We start from the raw sequence: 27,197 nt of genomic DNA, 5'->3' as shown, positions 1-27,197 counted from the left end.
CAGTTTTGTCCACATTAAGCTGTAAAGTGTTTTCACTCAGCCATTGTTTGATTTCTAGCAAACAATTGACTAAGCTGTTCAGCCTTTGGGGCTCAGTTGGGTCAAAAGAGCAGTAGAGCTGGATGTCATCAGCAAAAATGTGATAAGAAACATCTGGAAATCTCTGAATGATTTTACCAAGGGGAATCAAGTACAGCAAAAACAATAAAGGACCCAGAACAGAACCTTGAGGGACTCCACACAACAGATCTGCCGATTCAGACCTCATTTGATTGGCAGATACACTAAAACTGCGCCCAGAAAGGTAAGATGAGAACCATTCTAACACAGACCCAGACAGTCCCACTTCATCCCTTAGTCTTCTCAGCAGGATCTGGTGATCAACTGTGTCAAAGGCTGACGACAGATCCAAGAGAACCAGAACAGTGAATTTACCAGAGTCAGCCGACATCATGATGTCACTGGACACTTTCAATAAAGCTGTCTCCGTAGAGTGATGTTTACGGAAGCCAGACTGAAACTTCTCATGGATGTCGCTCTGATCCAGGAACAAAGACAGCTGCTCAGACACCACCTTCTCCAAGATCTTGGACAAGAAAGGGAGCTTAGAAATAGGCCTGAAATTACTGAGGTCAGTTGGGTCTAAGCCTGGTTTTTTGAGCAGAGGCTCCACAATGGCATGTTTAAATGCATTGGGAAAAACCCCTGTGGAAAGGGAGAGGTTTACCATATTGGTAACCCAGGGGCCAATTACATCAAATACTTTGATAAAAAGCCTACAAGGAAGGACGTCATCTGAGCAAGAGGAGGGTTTCATCTTGTTCACTAGTGCTGAAATATCACCCAAAGATACAGCAGTGAAGGATGACCAAGAGGAGGAGATGGGCTCAGAGACAGTAGGGGTTCCCAACAAAGGGGGAGAGATTTTCTCTTTGATCAATTTAATTTTGTCAATGAAAAATCTCAACAATGCATTGCTGTCAGCTTCACAGAAGACCGGCGTGATTTGAGGAGCAGGAGACACGAGAGAATTAATCGTGTCAAACAAAACTTTGGGGTTTTTCCTATTTGCTGCTACCAGTTTTCTGATGTAATCAGATCTAGCAGTTTCTACCATCTCATTGTAAGAAGTCAACAAATCCCTGAGGTGAAGTCTGTGCACCTCAAGTTTAGTAGACTTCCAGAGACGCTCAGTCTTTCGACAAAGTCTCTTCAGACTCAGGAGATCTTCATTTGTCCAAGGGCACCGTTTTTTCTGAATTTTCAAGTTCGATTTAACAGGTGCCACTTGATCCAGTATTTCAACACAATGATCAGTGTAACAGTGAATCAAACTGTCCACATCTGGACAGTCATCAAAGGAAAGACGGTCAAACATAGCAGAAAAACTGTCTGCAGTATCGGCTGAGATGACACGCCTCTGAGACCTAACTTTCAAAGGCTTAGGTTCAGGGATGAAGTCCAGGTTGAACAAGACAAGAGAATGATCACTCAGATGGAGATCATGTACAGATACATTAGAAATGTTCAGGCCAAGAGTAAAAACTAAGTCTAAAATGTGGCCTTTTTGATGAGTGGGTTCAGAAACATGTTGCTCAAAATTAAAGGCTTCAGTTAAAGTTAAAAGTTCTTTAGCAGAACAAGATGTGACGTCATCAACATGAAGATTAAAGTCTCCAAGAATAAGAACAGATTCCATCTGAATAATGGAAGATAAGAAGTCACTAAAGTCATTCAAGAACACCGCCGCAGGACCAGGCGGACGGTAGATTGACACACAATAGAAAGGTCTTGTAGAACCAACCAAGATCATCTGAGACTCAAAAGAAGTGAATTCCTGTGTCTGAATCACTTTGCAAGAACAACTCTCCCTAAAAACAGTAGCAAGACCTCCTCCACGACCAGAGAGGCGAGGCTTCCCCAGGACAGCGCTCCCTACTGGACAGAGTTCGTTCAGATGAATAAACTCTTCCTCTCTCTGCCAAGTCTCAGAAAGACATAATAAATCCAAATTAACTCTTGTGAAAAGATCATTAAGAATAAAGGATTTATTAGTAATGGAGCGAACATTAAGAAGTCCCACATTCAGCACCGATGACGTCACTGACGACGCCGCGTCACTGACAGGCGCGCAGAGCGGGATCTTTTGAAGCGAACAGCGGTCACGTGGGTACCAGCTGTCACTGAAGTTCAACTCGGTTGTAAAAGTCGACTTAAAGAGAGGAAATGAAAAAATCTTACCACCTTTCGTTGAGGTCTGGACAGACGGCAGCGCTGATGTGTCGTCACACACAGTGAGAGGAATGTCGATCAAACATCGATGACGTTCGATGACGTCAGAGTTGTTCCGAGCGATCGCAACTGCACGTCTCATCCTGACCTGTACTCCAGCCTGACTCGATCCCTTGTGGAAATCGCCCGGTACTCGAGAGATCAAACGATATTCCACAGAGTCCGAGTCGATGAGAAGCGGAGCCGGAAACACGTTCACCGGACGTTGGTAACTGACGCGAGTGAAGTCCTCCATCGACTCTCTGATGTTGAGAAGAGCAACACGATCATAGATCCGAGATGCTTGAGACATATCTTAAGTGATATGAGCATAAAATCCGGACAAGTAGTCGTTAAAACGACTGTTTTTGGCAATTATTGCAGGAGCTTACGTTTCAAGCAGCCGATCAAAGGCTCACCGGAAGCGGAAGGTGTGAGATTTTGGACTATTGTACATGTGTGAGATTTTGGAAATCTACACAGGTGTGAGATTTTGGACTATTGTACATGTGTGAGATCTTGGACTATTGTACATGTGTGAGATTTTGGACTTCTACACAGGTATGAGATTTTGGACTATTGATGTGTGAGATTTTGGACTTCTACACAGGTGTGAGATTTTGGACTATTGTACATGTGTGAGATTTTGGACTTCTATACAGGTGTGAGATTTTGGACTATTGTACATGTGTGAGATTTTGGACTTCTACACAGGTGTGAGATTTTGGACTATTGTACATGTGTGAGATTTTGGACTTCTACACAGGTATGAGATTTTGGACTATTGTACATGTGTGAGATGTTGGACTCCTCTACACCTGTGAGACTTAATACTTCTATACATGTGTAAGATGTTGGACTCTTCTACACCTGTGAGACTTTAGACTTCTATACATGTATAAAATTTTTAACTCCTCGCACCAGAGCGCCCGGAAAATTCAACTGGTGTACGACAAACTCAGCTCACTTCAAAGCTTCCACTGCAAGACGCCCAACTGTCGCGGACGGTGCAACTACGAGGACGAAGTCAACGAGTTCCACTGCCCTCTGTGTCAATCCGTCAACTGCATCCTCTGCAGGGTAACTGTTGTCTTCCCAAGTTTCTGTGCGAAGCTAATGGTGTTGTTTACAGGCCATACACACGGGCATGAACTGCAAAGATTACCAGGATGACCTCCGCGTCGGGGCGAAGAACGACGACGCTGCAAAGAAGACCAAACAGATGCTGGACGTGAGTCACACAATGTTGTCATAGAGCTGAGTCATCGTTCAGAGACGTTGGGTCCAATGTCTTTTACATTGTGTCACTTTCACAATGAAGAGGGACTTCTATACATGTGTAAGATTTTGAAATCCTCTACCCCTGTGAGACTTTAGACTTCTAAACAGGTGTGAGATTTTTAACTCCTCTACACCTGTGAGACTTTAGACTTCTATACAGGTGTGAGATGTTGAACTCTTCTACACCTGTGAGACTTTAGACTTCTATACAGGTGTGAGATGTTGAACTCTTCTACACCTGTGAGACTTTAGACTTCTATACAGGTGTGAGATGTTGGACTCTTCTACACCTGTGAGACTTTAGACTTCTATACAGGTGTGAGATGTTGGACTCTTCTACACCTGTGAGACTTTAGACTTCTATACAGGTGTGAGATTTTGAACTCCTTTTCACCTGTGAGACTTTAGACTTCTATACATGTGTGAGATTTTGAACTCTTCTACAACTGTGGGACTCTAGACTTCTATACAGGTGTGAGATTTTTAACTCCTTTTCACCTGTGAGACTTTAGACTTCTATACAGGTGTAAGATTTTGAACTCTTCTACACCTGTGAGACTTTAGACTTCTATACAGGTGTGAGATTTTTAACTCCTTTTCACCTGTGAGACTTTAGACTTCTATACAGGTGTAAGATTGTGAACTCTTCTACACCTGTGAGACTTTAGACTTCTATACAGGTGTGAGATTTTTAACTCCTTTTCACCTGTGAGACTTTAGACTTCTATACAGGTGTAAGATTTTGAACTCTTCTACATCTGTGAGACTTTAGACTTCCATACAGGTGTGAGATTTTGAACTCCTTTTCACCTGTGAGACTTTAGACTTCTATACAGGTGTGAGATTTTGGACTTCTATACATGTGTGAGATTTTGGACTATTGTACATGTGTGAGATTTTAGACTTCTTTACAGGTGTGAGATTTTGGACTATTGTACATGTGTGAGACTTCTGACTTATATACAGGTGTGAGATTTTTAACTCCTTTTCACCTGTGAGACTTTGGATTTCTACACAGGTGTGAGATTTTGGAGTATTGTACATGTGTGAGATTTTGGACTTCTATACAGGTGTGAGATTTTGGACTATTGTACATGTGTGAGATTTTGGACTATTGTAAATGTGTGAGATTTTGGACTTCTATACAGGTGTGAGATTCTGGACTTCTACACAGGTATGAGATTTTGGACTATTGTACATGTGTGAGATTTTGGACTTCTATACAGGTGTGAGATTTTGGACTATTGTACATGTGTGAGATTTTGGACTTCTATACAGGTGTGAGATTTTGGACTATTGTACATGTGTGAGATTTTGGACTTCTACACAGGTGTGAGATTTTGGACTATTGTACATGTGTGAGATTTTGGACTTCTATACAGGTGTGAGATTTTGAACTCCTTTTCACCTGTGAGACTTAAGACTTCTATACAGGTGTGAGATTTTGGACTTCTATACATGTGTGAGATTTTGGACCATTGTACATGTGTGAGATTTTAGACTTCTTTACAGGTGTGAGATTTTGGAGTATTGTACATGTGTGAAATTTTGGACTTCTATACAGGTGTGAGATTTTGGAATATTGTACATGTGTGAGATTTTGGACTTCTACACAGGTATGAGATTTTGGACTATTGATGTGTGAGATTTTGGACTTCTACACAGGTGTGAGATTTTGGACTATTGTACATGTGTGAGATTTTGGACTTCTACACAGGTGAGAGATTTTGGACTTCTACACAGGTGTGATATTTTTGACTATTGTACATGTGTGAGATTTTGGACTTCTATACAGGTGTGAGATTTTGGACTATTGTACATGTGTGAGATTTTGGACTTCTACACAGGTGTGAGATTTTGGACTATTGTACATGTGTGAGATTTTGGACTTCTATACAGGTGTGAGATTTTGGACTATTGTACATGTGTGAGATTTTGGACTATTGTACATGTGTGAGATTTTGGACTTCTATACAGGCGTGAGATTTTGGACTATTGTACATGTGTGAGATTTTGGACTTCTATACAGGTGTGAGATTTTGGACTATTGTACATGTGTGAGATTTTGGAAATCTACACAGGTGTGAGATTTTGGACTATTGTACATGTGTGAGATCTTGGACTATTGTACATGTGTGAGATTTTGGACTTCTACACAGGTATGAGATTTTGGACTATTGATGTGTGAGATTTTGGACTTCTACACAGGTGTGAGATTTTGGACTATTGTACATGTGTGAGATTTTGGACTTCTATACAGGTGTGAGATTTTGGACTATTGTACATGTGTGAGATTTTGGACCTCTACACAGGTGTGAGATTTTGGACTATTGTACATGTGTGAGATTTTGAACTCTTCTACACGTGTGAGACTTTAGACTTCTATACAGGTGTGAGATTTTGAACTCTTCTACACCTGTGAGACTTTAGACTTCTATACAGGTGTGAGATTTTTAACTCCTTTTCACCTGTGAGACTTTAGACTTCTATACAGGTGTGAGATCTTGAACTCCTTTTCACCTGTGAGACTTTAGACTTCTATACAGGTGTGAGATTTTGGACTCCTCTACACCTGTGAGACTTTAGACTTCTATACAGGTGTGAGATTTTGAACTCCTTTTTGCCTGTGAGACTTTAGACTTCTATACAGGTGTGAGATTTTGGACTCCTCTACACCTGTGAGACTTTAGACTTCTATACAGGTGTGAGATTTTGGACTCCTCTACACCTGTGAGACTTTAGACTTCTATACAGGTGTGAGATTTTTAACTCCTTTTCACCTGTGAGACTTTAGACTTCTAACAGGTGTGAGATTTTTAACTCCTCTACACCTGTGAGACTTTAGACTTCTATACAGGTGTGAGATGTTGGACTCTTCTACACCTGTGAGACTTTAGACTTCTATACAGGTGTGAGATGTTGGACTCTTCTACACCTGTGAGACTTTAGACTTCTATACAGGTGTGAGATTTTTAACTCCTTTTCACCTGTGAGACTTTAGACTTCTATACATGTGTAAGATTTTGAACTCTTCTACACCTGTGAGACTTTAGACTTCTATACAGGTGTGAGATTTTTAACTCCTTTTCACCTGTGAGATTTTGGACGTCTATACAGGTATGAGATTTTGAACTCTTCTACACCTGTGAGACTTTAGACTTCTATACAGGTGTAAGATTTTGAAATGCTCTACACCTGTGAGACTTTAGACTTCTAAACATGTGTGAGATTTTGGACTCTTCTACACCTGTGAGACTTTAGACTTCTATACATGTGTGAGATTTTGAACTCTTCTACACCTGTGAGACTTTAGACTTCTATACAGGTGTGAGATTCTTAACTCCTTTTCACCTGTGAGACTTTAGACTTCTATACAGGTGTAAGATTTTGAACTCTTCTACACCTGTGAGACTTTAGACTTCTATACAGGTTTGAGATTTTGGACTCCTCTACACCTGTGAGACTTTAGACTTCTATACAGGTGTGAGATTTTTAACTCCTTTTCACCTGTGAGATTTTAGACTTCTATACATGTGTAAGATTTTGAACTCCTCTACACCTGTGAGACTTTAGACTTCTATACAGGTGTGAGATTTTTAACTCCTTTTCACCTGTGAGACTTTAGACTTCTATACAGGTGTAAGATTTTGAACTCTTCTACACCTGTGAGACTTTAGACTTCTATACAGGTGTGAGATTTTGGACTCTTCTACACCTGTGAGACTTTAGACTTCTATACAGGTGTAAGATTTTGAAATCCTCTACACCTGTGAGACTTTAGACTTCTAAACATGTGTGAGATTTTGGACTCCTCTGCACCTGTAAGACTTTAGACTTCTATACAGGTGTGAGATTTTGGACTCTTCTACACTCTGTGAGACTTTAGACTTCTATACATGTGTGAGATTTTTGAACTCTTCTACACCTGTGAGACTTTAGACTTCTATACAGGTGTGAGATTTTGGACTCCTCTACACCTGTGAGACTTTAGACTTCCATACAGGTGTGAGATTTTGAACTCCTTTTCACCTGTGAGACTTTAGACTTCTATACAGGTGTGAGATTTTGAACTCCTCTACACCTGTGCGATTTTGGACTTCTATACATGTGTAAAATGTTGAACTCCTCTACACCTGTGCGATTTTGGACTTCTATACAGGCGTGAGATTTTTAACTTCTTTTCACCTGTGAGACTTCTGACTTATATACAGGCGTGAGATTTTTAACTCCTTTTCACCTGTGAGACTTTAGACTTCTATACAGGTGTGAGATTTTGGACTCCTCTACACCTGTGAGACTTTAGACTTCTATACATGTGTAAAATTTTGAACTCCTCTACACCTGTGCGATTTTGGACTTCTATACAGGCGTGAGATTTTTAACTTCTTTTCACCTGTGAGACTTTAGACTTCTATACAGGTGTAAGATTTTGAAATCCTCTACACCTGTGAGACTTTAGACTTCTAAACATGTGTGAGATTTTGGACTCCTCTACACCTGTGAGACTTTAGACTTCTATACAGATGTGAGATTTTTAACTCCTTTTCACCTGTGAGACTTTAGACTTCTATACAGGTGTAAGATTTTGAACTCTTCTACACCTGTGAGACTTTAGACTTCTATACAGGTGTGAGATTTTGGACTCCTCTACACCTGTGAGACTTTAGACTTCTATACAGGTGTGAGATTTTTAACTCCTTTTCACCTGTGAGACTTTAGACTTCTATACATGTGTAAGATTTTGAAGTGTTCTACACCTGTGAGACTTTAGACTTCTATACAGGTGTGAGATTTTTAACTCCTTTTCACCTGTGAGACTTTAGACTTCTATACAGGTGTAAGATTTTGAACTCTTCTACACCTGTGAGACTTTAAACTTCTATACAGGTGTGAGATTTTAGACTTCTATACAGGTGTGAGATTTTTAACTCCTTTTTACCTGTTAGATTTTGGACTTCTATACAGGTATGAGATTTTGGACTCCTCTACACCTGTGAGACTTTAGACTTCTATACATGTGAGATTTTGAACTCTTCTACACCTGTGAGACTTTAGACTTCTATACATGTGTGAGATTTTGAACTCTTCTACACCTGTGAGACTTTAGACTTCTATACAGGTGTGAGATTTTTAACTCCTTTTCACCTGTGAGACTTTAGACTTCTATACAGGTGTAAGATTTTGAACTCTTCTACACCTGGGAGACTTTAGACTTCTATACAGGTGTGAGATTTTGGACTCCTCTACACCTGTGAGACTTTAGACTTCTATACAGGTGTGAGATCTTGAACTCCTTTTCACCTGTGAGACTTTAGACTTCTATACAGGTGTGAGATTTTGGACTCCTCTACACCTGTGAGACTTTAGACTTCTATACAGGTGTGAGATTTTGAACTCCTTTTCGCCTGTGAGACTTTAGACTTCTATACAGGTGTGAGATTTTGGACTCCTCTACACCTGTGAGACTTTAGACTTCTATACAGGTGTGAGATTTTGGACTCCTCTACACCTGTGAGACTTTAGACTTCTATACAGGTGTGAGATTTTTAACTCCTTTTCACCTGTGAGACTTTAGACTTCTATACATGTGTAAGATTTTGAAGTCTTCTTCACCTGTGAGACTTTAGACTTCTATACAGGTGTGAGATTTTTAACTCCTTTTCACCTGTGAGATTTTGGACTTCTATACAGGTGTGAGATTTTGGACTCCTCTACACCTGTGAGACTTTAGACTTCTATACAGGTGTGAGATTTTTAACTCCTTTTCACCTGTGAGACTTTAGACTTCTATACAGGTGTGAGATTTTGGACTCCTCTACACCTGTGAGACTTTAGACTTCTATACAGGTGCGAGATTTTGAAATCCTCTACACCTGTGAGACTTTAGACTTCTATACAGGTGTGAGATTTTGAACTCTTCTACACCTGTGAGACTTTATACTTCTATACAGGTGTAAGATTTTGAACTCTTCTACACCTGTGAGACTTTATACTTCTATTCAGGTGTGAGATTTTGAACTCTTCTACACCTGTGAGACTTTAGACTTTTATACATGTGTAAAATTTTGAACTCCTCTACACCTGTGCGACTATTGTACATGTGTGAGATTTTGGACTTTTACACGGGTATGAGATTTTGGACTATTGTACATTTCTGAGATTTTGGACTTCTATACAGTGTGAGATTTTGGACTATTGTACATGTGTGAGATTTTGGACTTCTATACAGGTGTGAGATTTTGGACTATTGTACATTTGTGAGATTTTGGACTTCTACACAGGTGTGAGATTTTGGACTATTGTACATGTGGGAGATTTTGGACTTCTATACAGGTGTGAGATTTTGGACTATTGTACATGTGTGAGATTTTGGACTTCTATACAGGTGTGAGATTTTGGACTATTGTACATGTGTGAGATTTTGGACTTCTACACAGGTATGAGATTTTGGACTATTGATGTGTGAGATTTTGGACTTCTACACAGGTGTGAGATTTTGGACTATTGTACATGTGTGAGATTTTGGACTTCTACACAGGTGAGAGATTTTGGACTTCTACACAGGTGTGAGATTTTGGACTTCTATACAGGTGTGAGATTTTGGACTATTGTACATGTGTGAGATTTTGGACTTCTATACAGGTGTGAGATTTTGGACTATTGTACATGTGTGCGATTTTGGACTTCTACACAGGTATGAGATTTTGGACTATTGATGTGTGAGATTTTGGACTTCTACACAGGTGTGAGATTTTGGACTATTGTACATGTGTGAGATTTTGGACTTCTACACAGCTGAGAGATTTTGGACTTCTACACAGGTGTGAGATTTTGGACTTCTATACAGGTGTGAGATTTTGGACTATTGTACATGTGTGAGATTTTGGACTTCTATACAGGTAAGTAAGTAAGTAAGTAATATTTATTTATATAGCGCTTTTCGAGACCAGGGTCACAAAGCGCTTTAACAATCAAAACAATACTCAAAACAGTACATACTTCAAAGATCAAGACAACACCGAGAACAACACAGGAGTTCGAGAAATTCAAGGAAAAGCCTGAACAAATAGAAACGTCTTAAGATGTTTCTTAAAGGAGTCAGTAGACTCCATCAAGCGCAAAGAGAGAGGTAGATCGTTCCAAAGCTTAGGAGCAACAGCCTGAAAAGATTTCTCTCCTCTGGTCCTGAGCCGTGTGCGTGGAACCATAAGTAGATTCTGATCCACAGACCTCAGAGACCGAGCTGGGGTGTAAGGCTGGATCAGATCAGTGATGTAAGGAGGAGTCTGACCATGAATAGATCTGAAAGTAAGAACCAGAATTTTAAAGTTGATCCTGAAAGAAACTGGAAGCCAGTGAAGAGTTTTAAGGATCGGAGAAATGTGAGTTCTTCTACTAGAGCGGGTCAGAATTCTCGCTGCAGAGTTCTGAATCAACTGCAGACGAGACAGCTCCTTCTTGTTAAGACATGAAAACAAACTGTTACAATAGTCCAGACGAGAAGAAACAAACGCATGGATTACAAGCTCCAGATCATGTTGTGACAACATTTTCCTAAGTTTAGAGATTTTTCTCAGTTGAAGGAAACAGTTTCTGGTCAGTTTTCTGCAGTGTTGAACAAGAGACATGTCTTTATCAAATACAACACCCAGGTTTCTCAGGCTCAGTTTGACAGACTGACCTAAGTCACCCAAGTACTGACTCAACCCTGGAATCTTATCATCAGGAGCAATCACCAGAGTTTCAGTTTTGTCCACATTAAGCTGTAAAGTGTTTTCACTCAGCCATTGTTTGATTTCTAGCAAACAATTGACTAAGCTGTTCAGCCTTTGGGGCTCAGTTGGGTCAAAAGAGCAGTAGAGCTGGATGTCATCAGCAAAAATGTGATAAGAAACATCTGGAAATCTCTGAATGATTTTACCAAGGGGAATCAAGTACAGCAAAAACAATAAAGGACCCAGAACAGAACCTTGAGGGACTCCACACAACAGATCTGCCGATTCAGACCTCATTTGATTGGCAGATACACTAAAACTGCGCCCAGAAAGGTAAGATGAGAACCATTCTAACACAGACCCAGACAGTCCCACTTCATCCCTTAGTCTTCTCAGCAGGATCTGGTGATCAACTGTGTCAAAGGCTGACGACAGATCCAAGAGAACCAGAACAGTGAATTTACCAGAGTCAGCCGACATCATGATGTCACTGGACACTTTCAATAAAGCTGTCTCCGTAGAGTGATGTTTACGGAAGCCAGACTGAAACTTCTCATGGATGTCGCTCTGATCCAGGAACAAAGACAGCTGCTCAGACACCACCTTCTCCAAGATCTTGGACAAGAAAGGGAGCTTAGAAATAGGCCTGAAATTACTGAGGTCAGTTGGGTCTAAGCCTGGTTTTTTGAGCAGAGGCTCCACAATGGCATGTTTAAATGCATTGGGAAAAACCCCTGTGGAAAGGGAGAGGTTTACCATATTGGTAACCCAGGGGCCAATTACATCAAATACTTTGATAAAAAGCCTACAAGGAAGGACGTCATCTGAGCAAGAGGAGGGTTTCATCTTGTTCACTAGTGCTGAAATATCACCCAAAGATACAGCAGTGAAGGATGACCAAGAGGAGGAGATGGGCTCAGAGACAGTAGGGGTTCCCAACAAAGGGGGAGAGATTTTCTCTTTGATCAATTTAATTTTGTCAATGAAAAATCTCAACAATGCATTGCTGTCAGCTTCACAGAAGACCGGCGTGATTTGAGGAGCAGGAGACACGAGAGAATTAATCGTGTCAAACAAAACTTTGGGGTTTTTCCTATTTGCTGCTACCAGTTTTCTGATGTAATCAGATCTAGCAGTTTCTACCATCTCATTGTAAGAAGTCAACAAATCCCTGAGGTGAAGTCTGTGCACCTCAAGTTTAGTAGACTTCCAGAGACGCTCAGTCTTTCGACAAAGTCTCTTCAGACTCAGGAGATCTTCATTTGTCCAAGGGCACCGTTTTTTCTGAATTTTCAAGTTCGATTTAACAGGTGCCACTTGATCCAGTATTTCAACACAATGATCAGTGTAACAGTGAATCAAACTGTCCACATCTGGACAGTCATCAAAGGAAAGACGGTCAAACATAGCAGAAAAACTGTCTGCAGTATCGGCTGAGATGACACGCCTCTGAGACCTAACTTTCAAAGGCTTAGGTTCAGGGATGAAGTCCAGGTTGAACAAGACAAGAGAATGATCACTCAGATGGAGATCATGTACAGATACATTAGAAATGTTCAGGCCAAGAGTAAAAACTAAGTCTAAAATGTGGCCTTTTTGATGAGTGGGTTCAGAAACATGTTGCTCAAAATTAAAGGCTTCAGTTAAAGTTAAAAGTTCTTTAGCAGAACAAGATGTGACGTCATCAACATGAAGATTAAAGTCTCCAAGAATAAGAACAGATTCCATCTGAATAATGGAAGATAAGAAGTCACTAAAGTCATTCAAGAACACCGCCGCAGGACCAGGCGGACGGTAGATTGACACACAATAGAAAGGTCTTGTAGAACCAACCAAGATCATCTGAGACTCAAAAGAAGTGAATTCCTGTGTCTGAATCACTTTGCAAGAACAACTCTCCCTAAAAACAGTAGCAAGACCTCCTCCACGACCAGAGAGGCGAGGCTTCCCCAGGACAGCGCTCCCTACTGGACAGAGTTCGTTCAGATGAATAAACTCTTCCTCTCTCTGCCAAGTCTCAGAAAGACATAATAAATCCAAATTAACTCTTGTGAAAAGATCATTAAGAATAAAGGATTTATTAGTAATGGAGCGAACATTAAGAAGTCCCACATTCAGCACCGATGACGTCACTGACGACGCCGCGTCACTGACAGGGGCGCAGAGCGGGATCTTTTGAAGCGAACAGCGGTCACGTGGGTACCAGCTGTCACTGAAGTTCAACTCGGTTGTAAAAGTCGACTTAAAGAGAGGAAATGAAAAAATCTTACCACCTTTCGTTGAGGTCTGGACAGACGGCAGCGCTGATGTGTCGTCACACACAGTGAGAGGAATGTCGATCAAACATCGATGACGTTCGATGACGTCAGAGTTGTTCCGAGCGATCGCAACTGCACGTCTCATCCTGACCTGTACTCCAGCCTGACTCGATCCCTTGTGGAAATCGCCCGGTACTCGAGAGATCAAACGATATTCCACAGAGTCCGAGTCGATGAGAAGCGGAGCCGGAAACACGTTCACCGGACGTTGGTAACTGACGCGAGTGAAGTCCTCCATCGACTCTCTGATGTTGAGAAGAGCAACACGATCATAGATCCGAGATGCTTGAGACATATCTTAAGTGATATGAGCATAAAATCCGGACAAGTAGTCGTTAAAACGACTGTTTTTGGCAATTATTGCAGGAGCTTACGTTTCAAGCAGCCGATCAAAGGCTCACCGGAAGCGGAAGGTGTGAGATTTTGGACTATTGTACATGTGTGAGATTTTGGAAATCTACACAGGTGTGAGATTTTGGACTATTGTACATGTGTGAGATCTTGGACTATTGTACATGTGTGAGATTTTGGACTTCTACACAGGTATGAGATTTTGGACTATTGATGTGTGAGATTTTGGACTTCTACACAGGTGTGAGATTTTGGACTATTGTACATGTGTGAGATTTTGGACTTCTATACAGGTGTGAGATTTTGGACTATTGTACATGTGTGAGATTTTGGACTTCTACACAGGTGTGAGATTTTGGACTATTGTACATGTGTGAGATTTTGGACTTCTACACAGGTATGAGATTTTGGACTATTGTACATGTGTGAGATGTTGGACTCCTCTACACCTGTGAGACTTAATACTTCTATACATGTGTAAGATGTTGGACTCTTCTACACCTGTGAGACTTTAGACTTCTATACATGTATAAAATTTTGAACTCCTCGCACCAGAGCGCCCGGAAAATTCAACTGGTGTACGACAAACTCAGCTCACTTCAAAGCTTCCACTGCAAGACGCCCAACTGTCGCGGACGGTGCAACTACGAGGACGAAGTCAACGAGTTCCACTGCCCTCTGTGTCAATCCGTCAACTGCATCCTCTGCAGGGTAACTGTTGTCTTCCCAAGTTTCTGTGCGAAGCTAATGGTGTTGTTTACAGGCCATACACACGGGCATGAACTGCAAAGATTACCAGGATGACCTCCGCGTCGGGGCGAAGAACGACGACGCTGCAAAGAAGACCAAACAGATGCTGGACGTGAGTCACACAATGTTGTCATAGAGCTGAGTCATCGTTCAGAGACGTTGGGTCCAATGTCTTTTACATTGTGTCACTTTCACAATGAAGAGGGACTTCTATACATGTGTAAGATTTTGAAATCCTCTACCCCTGTGAGACTTTAGACTTCTAAACAGGTGTGAGATTTTTAACTCCTCTACACCTGTGAGACTTTAGACTTCTATACAGGTGTGAGATGTTGAACTCTTCTACACCTGTGAGACTTTAGACTTCTATACAGGTGTGAGATGTTGAACTCTTCTACACCTGTGAGACTTTAGACTTCTATACAGGTGTGAGATGTTGGACTCTTCTACACCTGTGAGACTTTAGACTTCTATACAGGTGTGAGATGTTGGACTCTTCTACACCTGTGAGACTTTAGACTTCTATACAGGTGTGAGATTTTGAACTCCTTTTCACCTGTGAGACTTTAGACTTCTATACATGTGTAAGATTTTGAACTCTTCTACACCTGTGAGACTTTAGACTTCTATACAGGTGTGAGATGTTGGACTCTTCTACACCTGTGAGACTTTAGACTTCTATACAGGTGTGAGATTTTTAACACCTTTTCACCTGTGAGACTTTAGACTTCTATACATGTGTACGATTTTGAACTCTTCTACACCTGTAAGACTTTAGACTTCTATACAGGTGTGAGATTTTTAACACCTTTTCACCTGTGAGATTTTGGACTTCTATATAGGTATAAGATTTTGGACTCTTCTACACCTGTGAGACTTTAGACTTCCATACATGTGTGAGATTTTGAACTCCTTTTCACCTGTGAGACTTTAGACTTCTATACAGGTGTGAGATTTTGGACTCCTCTATACCTGTGAGACTTTAGACTTCCATACAGGTGTGAGATTTTGAACTCCTTTTCACCTGTGAGACTTTAGACTTCTATACAGGTGTGAGATTTTGGACTCCTCTACACCTGTGAGACTTTAGACTTCTATACAGGTGTGAGATTTTTAACTCCTTTTCACCTGTGAGACTTTAGACTTCTATACAGGTGTGAGATTTTGAACTCCTTTTCACCTGTGAGACTTTAGACTTCTATACAGGTGTGAGATTTTGGACTTCTATACATGTGTGAGATTTTGGACTATTGTACATGTGTGAGATTTTAGGCTTCTATACAGGTGTGAGATTTTGGACTATTGTACATGTGTGAGACTTCTGACTTATATACAGGTGTGAGATTTTTAACTCCTTTTCACCTGTGAGACTTTGGATTTCTACACAGGTGTGAGATTTTGGACTATTGTACATGTGTGAGATTTTGGACTTCTATACAGGTGTGAGATTTTGGACTATTGTACATTTGTGAGATTTTGGACTTCTACACAGGTGTGAGATTTTGGACTATTGTACATGTGTGAGATTTTGGACTTCTATACAGGTGTGAGATTTTGGACTATTGTACATGTGTGAGATTTTGGACTTCTACACGGGTATGAGATTTTGGACTATTGTACATGTGTGAGATTTTGGACTTCTACACAGGTATGAGATTTTGGACTATTGATGTGTGAGATTTTGGACTTCTACACAGGTGTGAGATTTTGGACTATTGTACATGTGTGAGATTTTGGACTATTCTACACCTGTGAGACTTTAGACTTCTATACAGGTGTAAGATTTTGAAATCCTCTACACCTGTGAGACTTTAGACTTCTATACAGGTGTGAGATTTTGGACTCTTCTACACCTGTGAGACTTTAGACTTCTATACATTTGTGAGATTTTAAACTCTTCTACACTTGTGAGACTTTAAACTTCTATACAGGTATGAGATTTTTAACTCCTTTTCACCTGTGAGACTTTAGACTTCTATACAGGTGTGAGATTTTGGACTCCTCTACACCTGTGAGACTTTAGACTTCTATACAGGTGTGATATGTTGGACTCCTCTACACCTGTGAGACTTTAGACTTCTATACAAGTGTGATATTTTGGACTCCTCTACACCTGTGAGACTTTAGACTTCTATACAGGTGTGAGATTTTTAACTCCTTTTCACCTGTGAGATTTTGGACTTCTATACAGGTATGAGATTTTGGACTCCTCTACACCTGTGAGACTTTAGACTTCTATACAGGTGTGAGATTTTGGACTCTTCTACACCTGTGAGACTTTAGACTTCTATACAGGTGTAAGATTTTGAAATCCTCAAACCTGTGAGACTTTAGACTTCTATACAGGTGTGAGATTTTGAACTCTTCTACACCTGTGAGACTTTAGACTTCTATACATGTGTGAGATTTTGAACTCTTCTACACCTGTGGGACTCTAGACTTCTATACAGGTGTGAGATTTTTAACTCCTTTTCACCTGTGAGACTTTAGACTTCTATACAGGTGTAAGATTTTGAACTCTTCTACACCTGTGAGACTTTAGACTTCTATACAGGTGTGAGATTTTTAACTCCTTTTCACCTGTGAGACTTTAGACTTCTATACAGGTGTAAGATTTTGAACTCTTCTACATCTGTGAGACTTTAGACTTCCATACAGGTGTGAGATTTTGAACTCCTTTTCACCTGTGAGACTTTAGACTTCTATACAGGTGTGAGATTTTGGACTTCTATACATGTGTGAGATTTTGGACTATTGTACATGTGTGAGATTTTAGACTTCTTTACAGGTGTGAGATTTTGGACTATTGTACATGTGTGAGACTTCTGACTTATATACAGGTGTGAGATTTTTAACTCCTTTTCACCTGTGAGACTTTGGATTTCTACACAGGTGTGAGATTTTGGAGTATTGTACATGTGTGAGATTTTGGACTTCTATACAGGTGTGAGATTTTGGACTATTGTACATGTGTGAGATTTTGGACTATTGTAAATGTGTGAGATTTTGGACTTCTATACAGGTGTGAGATTCTGGACTTCTACACAGGTATGAGATTTTGGACTATTGTACATGTGTGAGATTTTGGACTTCTATACAGGTGTGAGATTTTGGACTATTGTACATGTGTGAGATTTTGGACTTCTATACAGGTGTGAGATTTTGGACTATTGTACATGTGTGAGATTTTGGACTTCTACACAGGTGTGAGATGTTGGACTATTGTACATGTGTGAGATTTTGGACTTCTATACAGGTGTGAGATTTTTAACTCCTTTTCACCTGTGAGACTTAAGACTTCTATACAGGTGTGAGATTTTGGACTTCTATACATGTGTGAGATTTTGGACCATTGTACATGTGTGAGATTTTAGACTTCTTTACAGGTGTGAGATTTTGGAGTATTGTACATGTGTGAAATTTTGGACTTCTATACAGGTGTGAGATTTTGGAATATTGTACATGTGTGAGATTTTGGACTTCTACACAGGTATGAGATTTTGGACTATTGATGTGTGAGATTTTGGACTTCTACACAGGTGTGAGATTTTGGACTATTGTACATGTGTGAGATTTTGGACTTCTACACAGGTGAGAGATTTTGGACTTCTACACAGGTGTGATATTTTTGACTATTGTACATGTGTGAGATTTTGGACTTCTATACAGGTGTGAGATTTTGGACTATTGTACATGTGTGAGATTTTGGACTTCTACACAGGTGTGAGATTTTGGACTATTGTACATGTGTGAGATTTTGGACTTCTATACAGGTGTGAGATTTTGGACTATTGTACATGTGTGAGATTTTGGACTATTGTACATGTGTGAGATTTTGGACTTCTATACAGGCGTGAGATTTTGGACTATTGTACATGTGTGAGATTTTGGACTTCTATACAGGTGTGAGATTTTGGACTATTGTACATGTGTGAGATTTTGGAAATCTACACAGGTGTGAGATTTTGGACTATTGTACATGTGTGAGATTTTGGACTTCTACACAGGTATGAGATTTTGGACTATTGATGTGTGAGATTTTGGACTTCTACACAGGTGTGAGATTTTGGACTATTGTACATGTGTGAGATTTTGGACTTCTATACAGGTGTGAGATTTTGGACTATTGTACATCTGTGAGATTTTGGACTTCTACACAGGTGTGAGATTTTGGACTATTGTACATGTGTGAGATTTTGGACTTCTATACAGGTGTGAGATTTTGAACTCTTCTACACGTGTGAGACTTTAGACTTCTATACATGTGTGAGATTTTGAACTCTTCTACACCTGTGAGACTTTAGACTTCTATACAGGTGTGAGATTTTGGACTCCTCTACACCTGTGAGACTTTAGACTTCTATACAGGTGTGAGATCTTGAACTCCTTTTCACCTGTGAGACTTTAGACTTCTATACAGGTGTGAGATTTTGGACTCCTCTACACCTGTGAGACTTTAGACTTCTATACAGGTGTGAGATTTTGAACTCCTTTTTGCCTGTGAGACTTTAGACTTCTATACAGGTGTGAGATTTTGGACTCCTCTACACCTGTGAGACTTTAGACTTCTATACAGGTGTGAGATTTTGGACTCCTCTACACCTGTGAGACTTTAGACTTCTATACAGGTGTGAGATTTTTAACTCCTTTTCACCTGTGAGACTTTAGACTTCTATACATGTGTAAGATTTTGAAGTCTTCTTCACCTGTGAGACTTTAGACTTCTACACAGGTGTGAGATTTTGGAGTATTGTACATGTGTGAGATTTTGGACTTCTATACAGGTGTGAGATTTTGGACTATTGTACATGTGTGAGATTTTGGACTATTGTAAATGTGTGAGATTTTGGACTTCTATACAGGTGTGAGATTCTGGACTTCTACACAGGTATGAGATTTTGGACTATTGTACATGTGTGAGATTTTGGACTTCTATACAGGTGTGAGATTTTGGACTATTGTACATGTGTGAGATTTTGGACTTCTATACAGGTGTGAGATTTTGGACTATTGTACATGTGTGAGATTTTGGACTTCTACACAGGTGTGAGATGTTGGACTATTGTACATGTGTGAGATTTTGGACTTCTATACAGGTGTGAGATTTTTAACTCCTTTTCACCTGTGAGACTTAAGACTTCTATACAGGTGTGAGATTTTGGACTTCTATACATGTGTGAGATTTTGGACCATTGTACATGTGTGAGATTTTAGACTTCTTTACAGGTGTGAGATTTTGGAGTATTGTACATGTGTGAAATTTTGGACTTCTATACAGGTGTGAGATTTTGGAATATTGTACATGTGTGAGATTTTGGACTTCTACACAGGTATGAGATTTTGGACTATTGATGTGTGAGATTTTGGACTTCTACACAGGTGTGAGATTTTGGACTATTGTACATGTGTGAGATTTTGGACTTCTACACAGGTGAGAGATTTTGGACTTCTACACAGGTGTGATATTTTTGACTATTGTACATGTGTGAGATTTTGGACTTCTATACAGGTGTGAGATTTTGGACTATTGTACATGTGTGAGATTTTGGACTTCTACACAGGTGTGAGATTTTGGACTATTGTACATGTGTGAGATTTTGGACTTCTATACAGGTGTGAGATTTTGGACTATTGTACATGTGTGAGATTTTGGACTATTGTACATGTGTGAGATTTTGGACTTCTATACAGGCGTGAGATTTTGGACTATTGTACATGTGTGAGATTTTGGACTTCTATACAGGTGTGAGATTTTGGACTATTGTACATGTGTGAGATTTTGGAAATCTACACAGGTGTGAGATTTTGGACTATTGTACATGTGTGAGATCTTGGACTATTGTACATGTGTGAGATTTTGGACTTCTACACAGGTATGAGATTTTGGACTATTGATGTGTGAGATTTTGGACTTCTACACAGGTGTGAGATTTTGGACTATTGTACATGTGTGAGATTTTGGACTTCTATACAGGTGTGAGATTTTGGACTATTGTACATCTGTGAGATTTTGGACTTCTACACAGGTGTGAGATTTTGGACTATTGTACATGTGTGAGATTTTGGACTTCTATACAGGTGTGAGATTTTGAACTCTTCTACACGTGTGAGACTTTAGACTTCTATACATGTGTGAGATTTTGAACTCTTCTACACCTGTGAGACTTTAGACTTCTATACAGGTGTGAGATTTTTAACTCCTTTTCACCTGTGAGACTTTAGACTTCTATACAGGTGTGAGATTTTGGACTCCTCTACACCTGTGAGACTTTAGACTTCTATACAGGTGTGAGATCTTGAACTCCTTTTCACCTGTGAGACTTTAGACTTCTATACAGGTGTGAGATTTTGGACTCCTCTACACCTGTGAGACTTTAGACTTCTATACAGGTGTGAGATTTTGAACTCCTTTTTGCCTGTGAGACTTTAGACTTCTATACAGGTGTGAGATTTTGGACTCCTCTACACCTGTGAGACTTTAGACTTCTATACAGGTGTGAGATTTTGGACTCCTCTACACCTGTGAGACTTTAGACTTCTATACAGGTGTGAGATTTTTAACTCCTTTTCACCTGTGAGACTTTAGACTTCTATACATGTGTAAGATTTTGAAGTCTTCTTCACCTGTGAGACTTTAGACTTCTATACATGTGTGAGATTTTTAACTCCTTTTCACCTGTGAGACTTTAGACTTCTAACAGGTGTGAGATTTTTAACTCCTCTACACCTGTGAGACTTTAGACTTCTATACAGGTGTGAGATGTTGGACTCTTCTACACCTGTGAGACTTTAGACTTCTATACAGGTGTGAGATGTTGGACTCTTCTACACCTGTGAGACTTTAGACTTCTATACAGGTGTGAGATTTTTAACTCCTTTTCACCTGTGAGACTTTAGACTTCTATACATGTGTAAGATTTTGAACTCTTCTACACCTGTGAGACTTTAGACTTCTATACAGGTGTGAGATTTTTAACTCCTTTTCACCTGTGAGATTTTGGACGTCTATACAGGTATGAGATTTTGAACTCTTCTACACCTGTGAGACTTTAGACTTCTATACAGGTGTAAGATTTTGAAATGCTCTACACCTGTGAGACTTTAGACTTCTAAACATGTGTGAGATTTTGGACTCCTCTACACCTGTAAGACGTTGGACTTCTATACAGGTGTGAGATTTTGGACTCTTCTACACCTGTGAGATTTTGGACTTCTATACAGGTGTGAGATTTTGGACTATTGTACATCTGTGAGATTTTGGACTTCTACACAGGTGTGAGATTTTGGACTATTGTACATGTGTGAGATTTTGGACTTCTATACAGGTGTGAGATTTTGAACTCTTCTACACGTGTGAGACTTTAGACTTCTATACATGTGTGAGATTTTGAACTCTTCTACACCTGTGAGACTTTAGACTTCTATACAGGTGTGAGATTTTTAACTCCTTTTCACCTGTGAGACTTTAGACTTCTATACAGGTGTGAGATTTTGGACTCCTCTACACCTGTGAGACTTTAGACTTCTATACAGGTGTGAGATCTTGAACTCCTTTTCACCTGTGAGACTTTAGACTTCTATACAGGTGTGAGATTTTGGACTCCTCTACACCTGTGAGACTTTAGACTTCTATACAGGTGTGAGATTTTGAACTCCTTTTTGCCTGTGAGACTTTAGACTTCTATACAGGTGTGAGATTTTGGACTCCTCTACACCTGTGAGACTTTAGACTTCTATACAGGTGTGAGATTTTGGACTCCTCTACACCTGTGAGACTTTAGACTTCTATACAGGTGTGAGATTTTTAACTCCTTTTCACCTGTGAGACTTTAGACTTCTATACATGTGTAAGATTTTGAACTCCTTTTCACCTGTGAGACTTTAGACTTCTAACAGGTGTGAGATTTTTAACTCCTCTACACCTGTGAGACTTTAGACTTCTATACATTTGTGAGATTTTTAACTCCTTTTCACCTGTGAGACTTTAGACTTCTAACAGGTGTGAGATTTTTAACTCCTCTACACCTGTGAGACTTTAGACTTCTATACATTTGTGAGATTTTTAACTCCTTTTCACCTGTGAGACTTTAGACTTCTAACAGGTGTGAGATTTTTAACTCCTCTACACCTGTGAGACTTTAGACTTCTATACAGGTGTGAGATGTTGGACTCTTCTACACCTGTGAGACTTTAGACTTCTATACAGGTGTGAGATGTTGGACTCTTCTACACCTGTGAGACTTTAGACTTCTATACAGGTGTGAGATTTTCAACTCCTTTTCACCTGTGAGATTTTGGACGTCTATACAGGTATGAGATTTTGAACTCTTCTACACCTGTGAGACTTTAGACTTCTATACAGGTGTAAGATTTTGAAATGCTCTACACCTGTGAGACTTTAGACTTCTAAACATGTGTGAGATTTTGGACTCCTCTACACCTGTAAGACGTTGGACTTCTATACAGGTGTGAGATTTTGGACTCTTCTACACCTGTGAGACTTTAGACTTCTATACATGTGTGAGATTTTGAACTCTTCTACACCTGTGAGACTTTAGACTTCTATACAGGTGTGAGATTCTTAACTCCTTTTCACCTGTGAGACTTTAGACTTCTATACAGGTGTAAGATTTTGAACTCTTCTACACCTGTGAGACTTTAGACTTCTATACAGGTTTGAGATTTTGGACTCCTCTACACCTGTGAGACTTTAGACTTCTATACAGGTGTGAGATTTTTAACTCCTTTTCACCTGTGAGACTTTAGACTTCTATACATGTGTAAGATTTTGAACTCTTCTACACCTGTGAGACTTTAGACTTCTATACAGGTGTGAGATTTTTAACTCCTTTTCACCTGTGAGATTTTAGACTTCTATACATGTGTAAGATTTTGAACTCCTCTACACCTGTGAGACTTTAGACTTCTATACAGGTGTGAGATTTTTAACTCCTTTTCACCTGTGAGACTTTAGACTTCTATACAGGTGTAAGATTTTGAACTCTTCTACACCTGTGAGACTTTAGACTTCTATACAGGTGTGAGATTTTGGACTCTTCTACACCTGTGAGACTTTAGACTTCTATACAGGTGTAAGATTTTGAAATCCTCTACACCTGTGAGACTTTAGACTTCTAAACATGTGTGAGATTTTGGACTCCTCTGCACCTGTAAGACTTTAGACTTCTATACAGGTGTGAGATTTTGGACTCTTCTACACCTGTGAGACTTTAGACTTCTATACATGTGTGAGATTTTTGAACTCTTCTACACCTGTGAGACTTTAGACTTCTATACAGGTGTGAGATTTTGGACTCCTCTACACCTGTGAGACTTTAGACTTCCATACAGGTGTGAGATTTTGAACTCCTTTTCACCTGTGAGACTTTAGACTTCTATACAGGTGTGAGATTTTGAACTCCTCTACACCTGTGCGATTTTGGACTTCTATACATGTGTAAAATGTTGAACTCCTCTACACCTGTGCGATTTTGGACTTCTATACAGGCGTGAGATTTTTAACTTCTTTTCACCTGTGAGACTTCTGACTTATATACAGGCGTGAGATTTTTAACTCCTTTTCACCTGTGAGACTTTAGACTTCTATACAGGTGTGAGATTTTGGACTCCTCTACACCTGTGAGACTTTAGACTTCTATACATGTGTAAAATTTTGAACTCCTCTACACCTGTGCGATTTTGGACTTCTATACAGGCGTGAGATTTTTAACTTCTTTTCACCTTTGAGACTTTAGACTTCTATACAGGTGTGAGATTTTGGACTCTTCTACACCTGTGAGACTTTAGACTTCTATACAGGTGTAAGATTTTGAAATCCTCTACACCTGTGAGACTTTAGACTTCTATACAGATGTGAGATTTTTAACTCCTTTTCACCTGTGAGACTTTAGACTTCTATACAGGTGTAAGATTTTGAACTCTTCTACACCTGTGAGACTTTAGACTTCTATACAGGTGTGAGATTTTGGACTCCTCTACACCTGTGAGACTTTAGACTTCTATACAGGTGTGAGATTTTTAACTCCTTTTCACCTGTGAGACTTTAGACTTCTATACATGTGTAAGATTTTGAAGTGTTCTACACCTGTGAGACTTTAGACTTCTATACAGGTGTGAGATTTTTAACTCCTTTTCACCTGTGAGACTTTAGACTTCTATACAGGTGTAAGATTTTGAACTCTTCTACACCTGTGAGACTTTAAACTTCTATACAGGTGTGAGATTTTAGACTTCTATACAGGTGTGAGATTTTTAACTCCTTTTTACCTGTTAGATTTTGGACTTCTATACAGGTATGAGATTTTGGACTCCTCTACACCTGTGAGACTTTAGACTTCTATACATGTGTGAGATTTTGAACTCTTCTACACCTGTGAGACTTTAGACTTCTATACATGTGTGAGATTTTGAACTCTTCTACACCTGTGAGACTTTAGACTTCTATACAGGTGTGAGATTTTTAACTCCTTTTCACCTGTGAGACTTTAGACTTCTATACAGGTGTAAGATTTTGAACTCTTCTACACCTGTGAGACTTTAGACTTCTATACAGGTGTGAGATTTTGGACTCCTCTACACCTGTGAGACTTTAGACTTCTATACAGGTGTGAGATCTTGAACTCCTTTTCACCTGTGAGACTTTAGACTTCTATACAGGTGTGAGATTTTGGACTCCTCTACACCTGTGAGACTTTAGACTTCTATACAGGTGTGAGATTTTGAACTCCTTTTCGCCTGTGAGACTTTAGACTTCTATACAGGTGTGAGATTTTGGACTCCTCTACACCTGTGAGACTTTAGACTTCTATACAGGTGTGAGATTTTTAACTCCTTTTCACCTGTGAGACTTTAGACTTCTATACATGTGTAAGATTTTGAAGTCTTCTTCACCTGTGAGACTTTAGACTTCTATACAGGTGTGAGATTTTTAACTCCTTTTCACCTGTGAGATTTTGGACTTCTATACAGGTGTGAGATTTTGGACTCCTCTACACCTGTGAGACTTTAGACTTCTATACAGGTGTGAGATTTTTAACTCCTTTTCACCTGTGAGACTTTAGACTTCTATACAGGTGTGAGATTTTGGACTCCTCTACACCTGTGAGACTTTAGACTTCTATACAGGTGCGAGATTTTGAAATCCTCTACACCTGTGAGACTTTAGACTTCTATACAGGTGTGAGATTTTGAACTCTTCTACACCTGTGAGACTTTAGACTTCTATACAGGTGTAAGATTTTGAACTCTTCTACACCTGTGAGACTTTATACTTCTATTCAGGTGTGAGATTTTGAACTCTTCTACACCTGTGAGACTTTAGACTTCTATACATGTGTAAAATTTTGAACTCCTCTACACCTGTGCGACTATTGTACATGTGTGAGATTTTGGACTTTTACACGGGTATGAGATTTTGGACTATTGTACATTTCTGAGATTTTGGACTTCTATACAGTGTGAGATTTTGGACTATTGTACATGTGTGAGATTTTGGACTTCTATACAGGTGTGAGATTTTGGACTATTGTACATTTGTGAGATTTTGGACTTCTACACAGGTGTGAGATTTTGGACTATTGTACATGTGGGAGATTTTGGACTTCTATACAGGTGTGAGATTTTGGACTATTGTACATGTGTGAGATTTTGGACTTCTATACAGGTGTGAGATTTTGGACTATTGTACATGTGTGAGATTTTGGACTTCTACACAGGTATGAGATTTTGGACTATTGATGTGTGAGATTTTGGACTTCTACACAGGTGTGAGATTTTGGACTATTGTACATGTGTGAGATTTTGGACTTCTACACAGGTGAGAGATTTTGGACTTCTACACAGGTGTGAGATTTTGGACTTCTATACAGGTGTGAGATTTTGGACTATTGTACATGTGTGAGATTTTGGACTTCTATACAGGTGTGAGATTTTGGACTATTGTACATGTGTGAGATTTTGGACTTCTACACAGGTATGAGATTTTGGACTATTGATGTGTGAGATTTTGGACTTCTACACAGGTGTGAGATTTTGGACTATTGTACATGTGTGAGATTTTGGACTTCTACACAGCTGAGAGATTTTGGACTTCTACACAGGTGTGAGATTTTGGACTTCTATACAGGTGTGAGATTTTGGACTATTGTACATGTGTGAGATTTTGGACTTCTATACAGGTAAGTAAGTAAGTAAGTAATATTTATTTATATAGCGCTTTTCGAGACCAGGGTCACAAAGCGCTTTAACAATCAAAACAATACTCAAAACAGTACATACTTCAAAGATCAAGACAACACCGAGAACAACACAGGAGTTCGAGAAATTCAAGGAAAAGCCTGAACAAATAGAAACGTCTTAAGATGTTTCTTAAAGGAGTCAGTAGACTCCATCAAGCGCAAAGAGAGAGGTAGATCGTTCCAAAGCTTAGGAGCAACAGCCTGAAAAGATTTCTCTCCTCTGGTCCTGAGCCGTGTGCGTGGAACCATAAGTA

The 27,197-nt window shown here is 39.7% G+C and overlaps 1 protein-coding gene across 1 annotated transcript in view; it reads left to right on the top strand.

Annotated features, from left to right (window-relative positions):
* The window catches only part of LOC148070986 (uncharacterized), a 110,149-nt gene that overhangs the window by 73,015 nt on the left and 9,937 nt on the right, over window positions 1-27,197 (top strand). The window contains exons 23-26 of the mRNA XM_087801453.1: window positions 3,196-3,351; window positions 3,404-3,502; window positions 14,492-14,647; window positions 14,700-14,798. Coding sequence (XP_087657579.1) covers window positions 3,196-3,351; window positions 3,404-3,502; window positions 14,492-14,647; window positions 14,700-14,798 — 510 coding nt within the window. The remainder of the gene's footprint in view (window positions 1-3,195; window positions 3,352-3,403; window positions 3,503-14,491; window positions 14,648-14,699; window positions 14,799-27,197) is intronic.

The sequence above is a fragment of the Callionymus lyra genome, chromosome 10 (genome assembly GCF_982586985.1).
Source record: "Callionymus lyra chromosome 10, fCalLyr1.hap1.1, whole genome shotgun sequence".
Lineage (NCBI taxonomy): Eukaryota > Metazoa > Chordata > Actinopteri > Syngnathiformes > Callionymidae > Callionymus > Callionymus lyra.
Note: the sequence above shows the minus strand (reverse complement) of the source record. Positions and strands in the feature narration are given on the sequence as shown.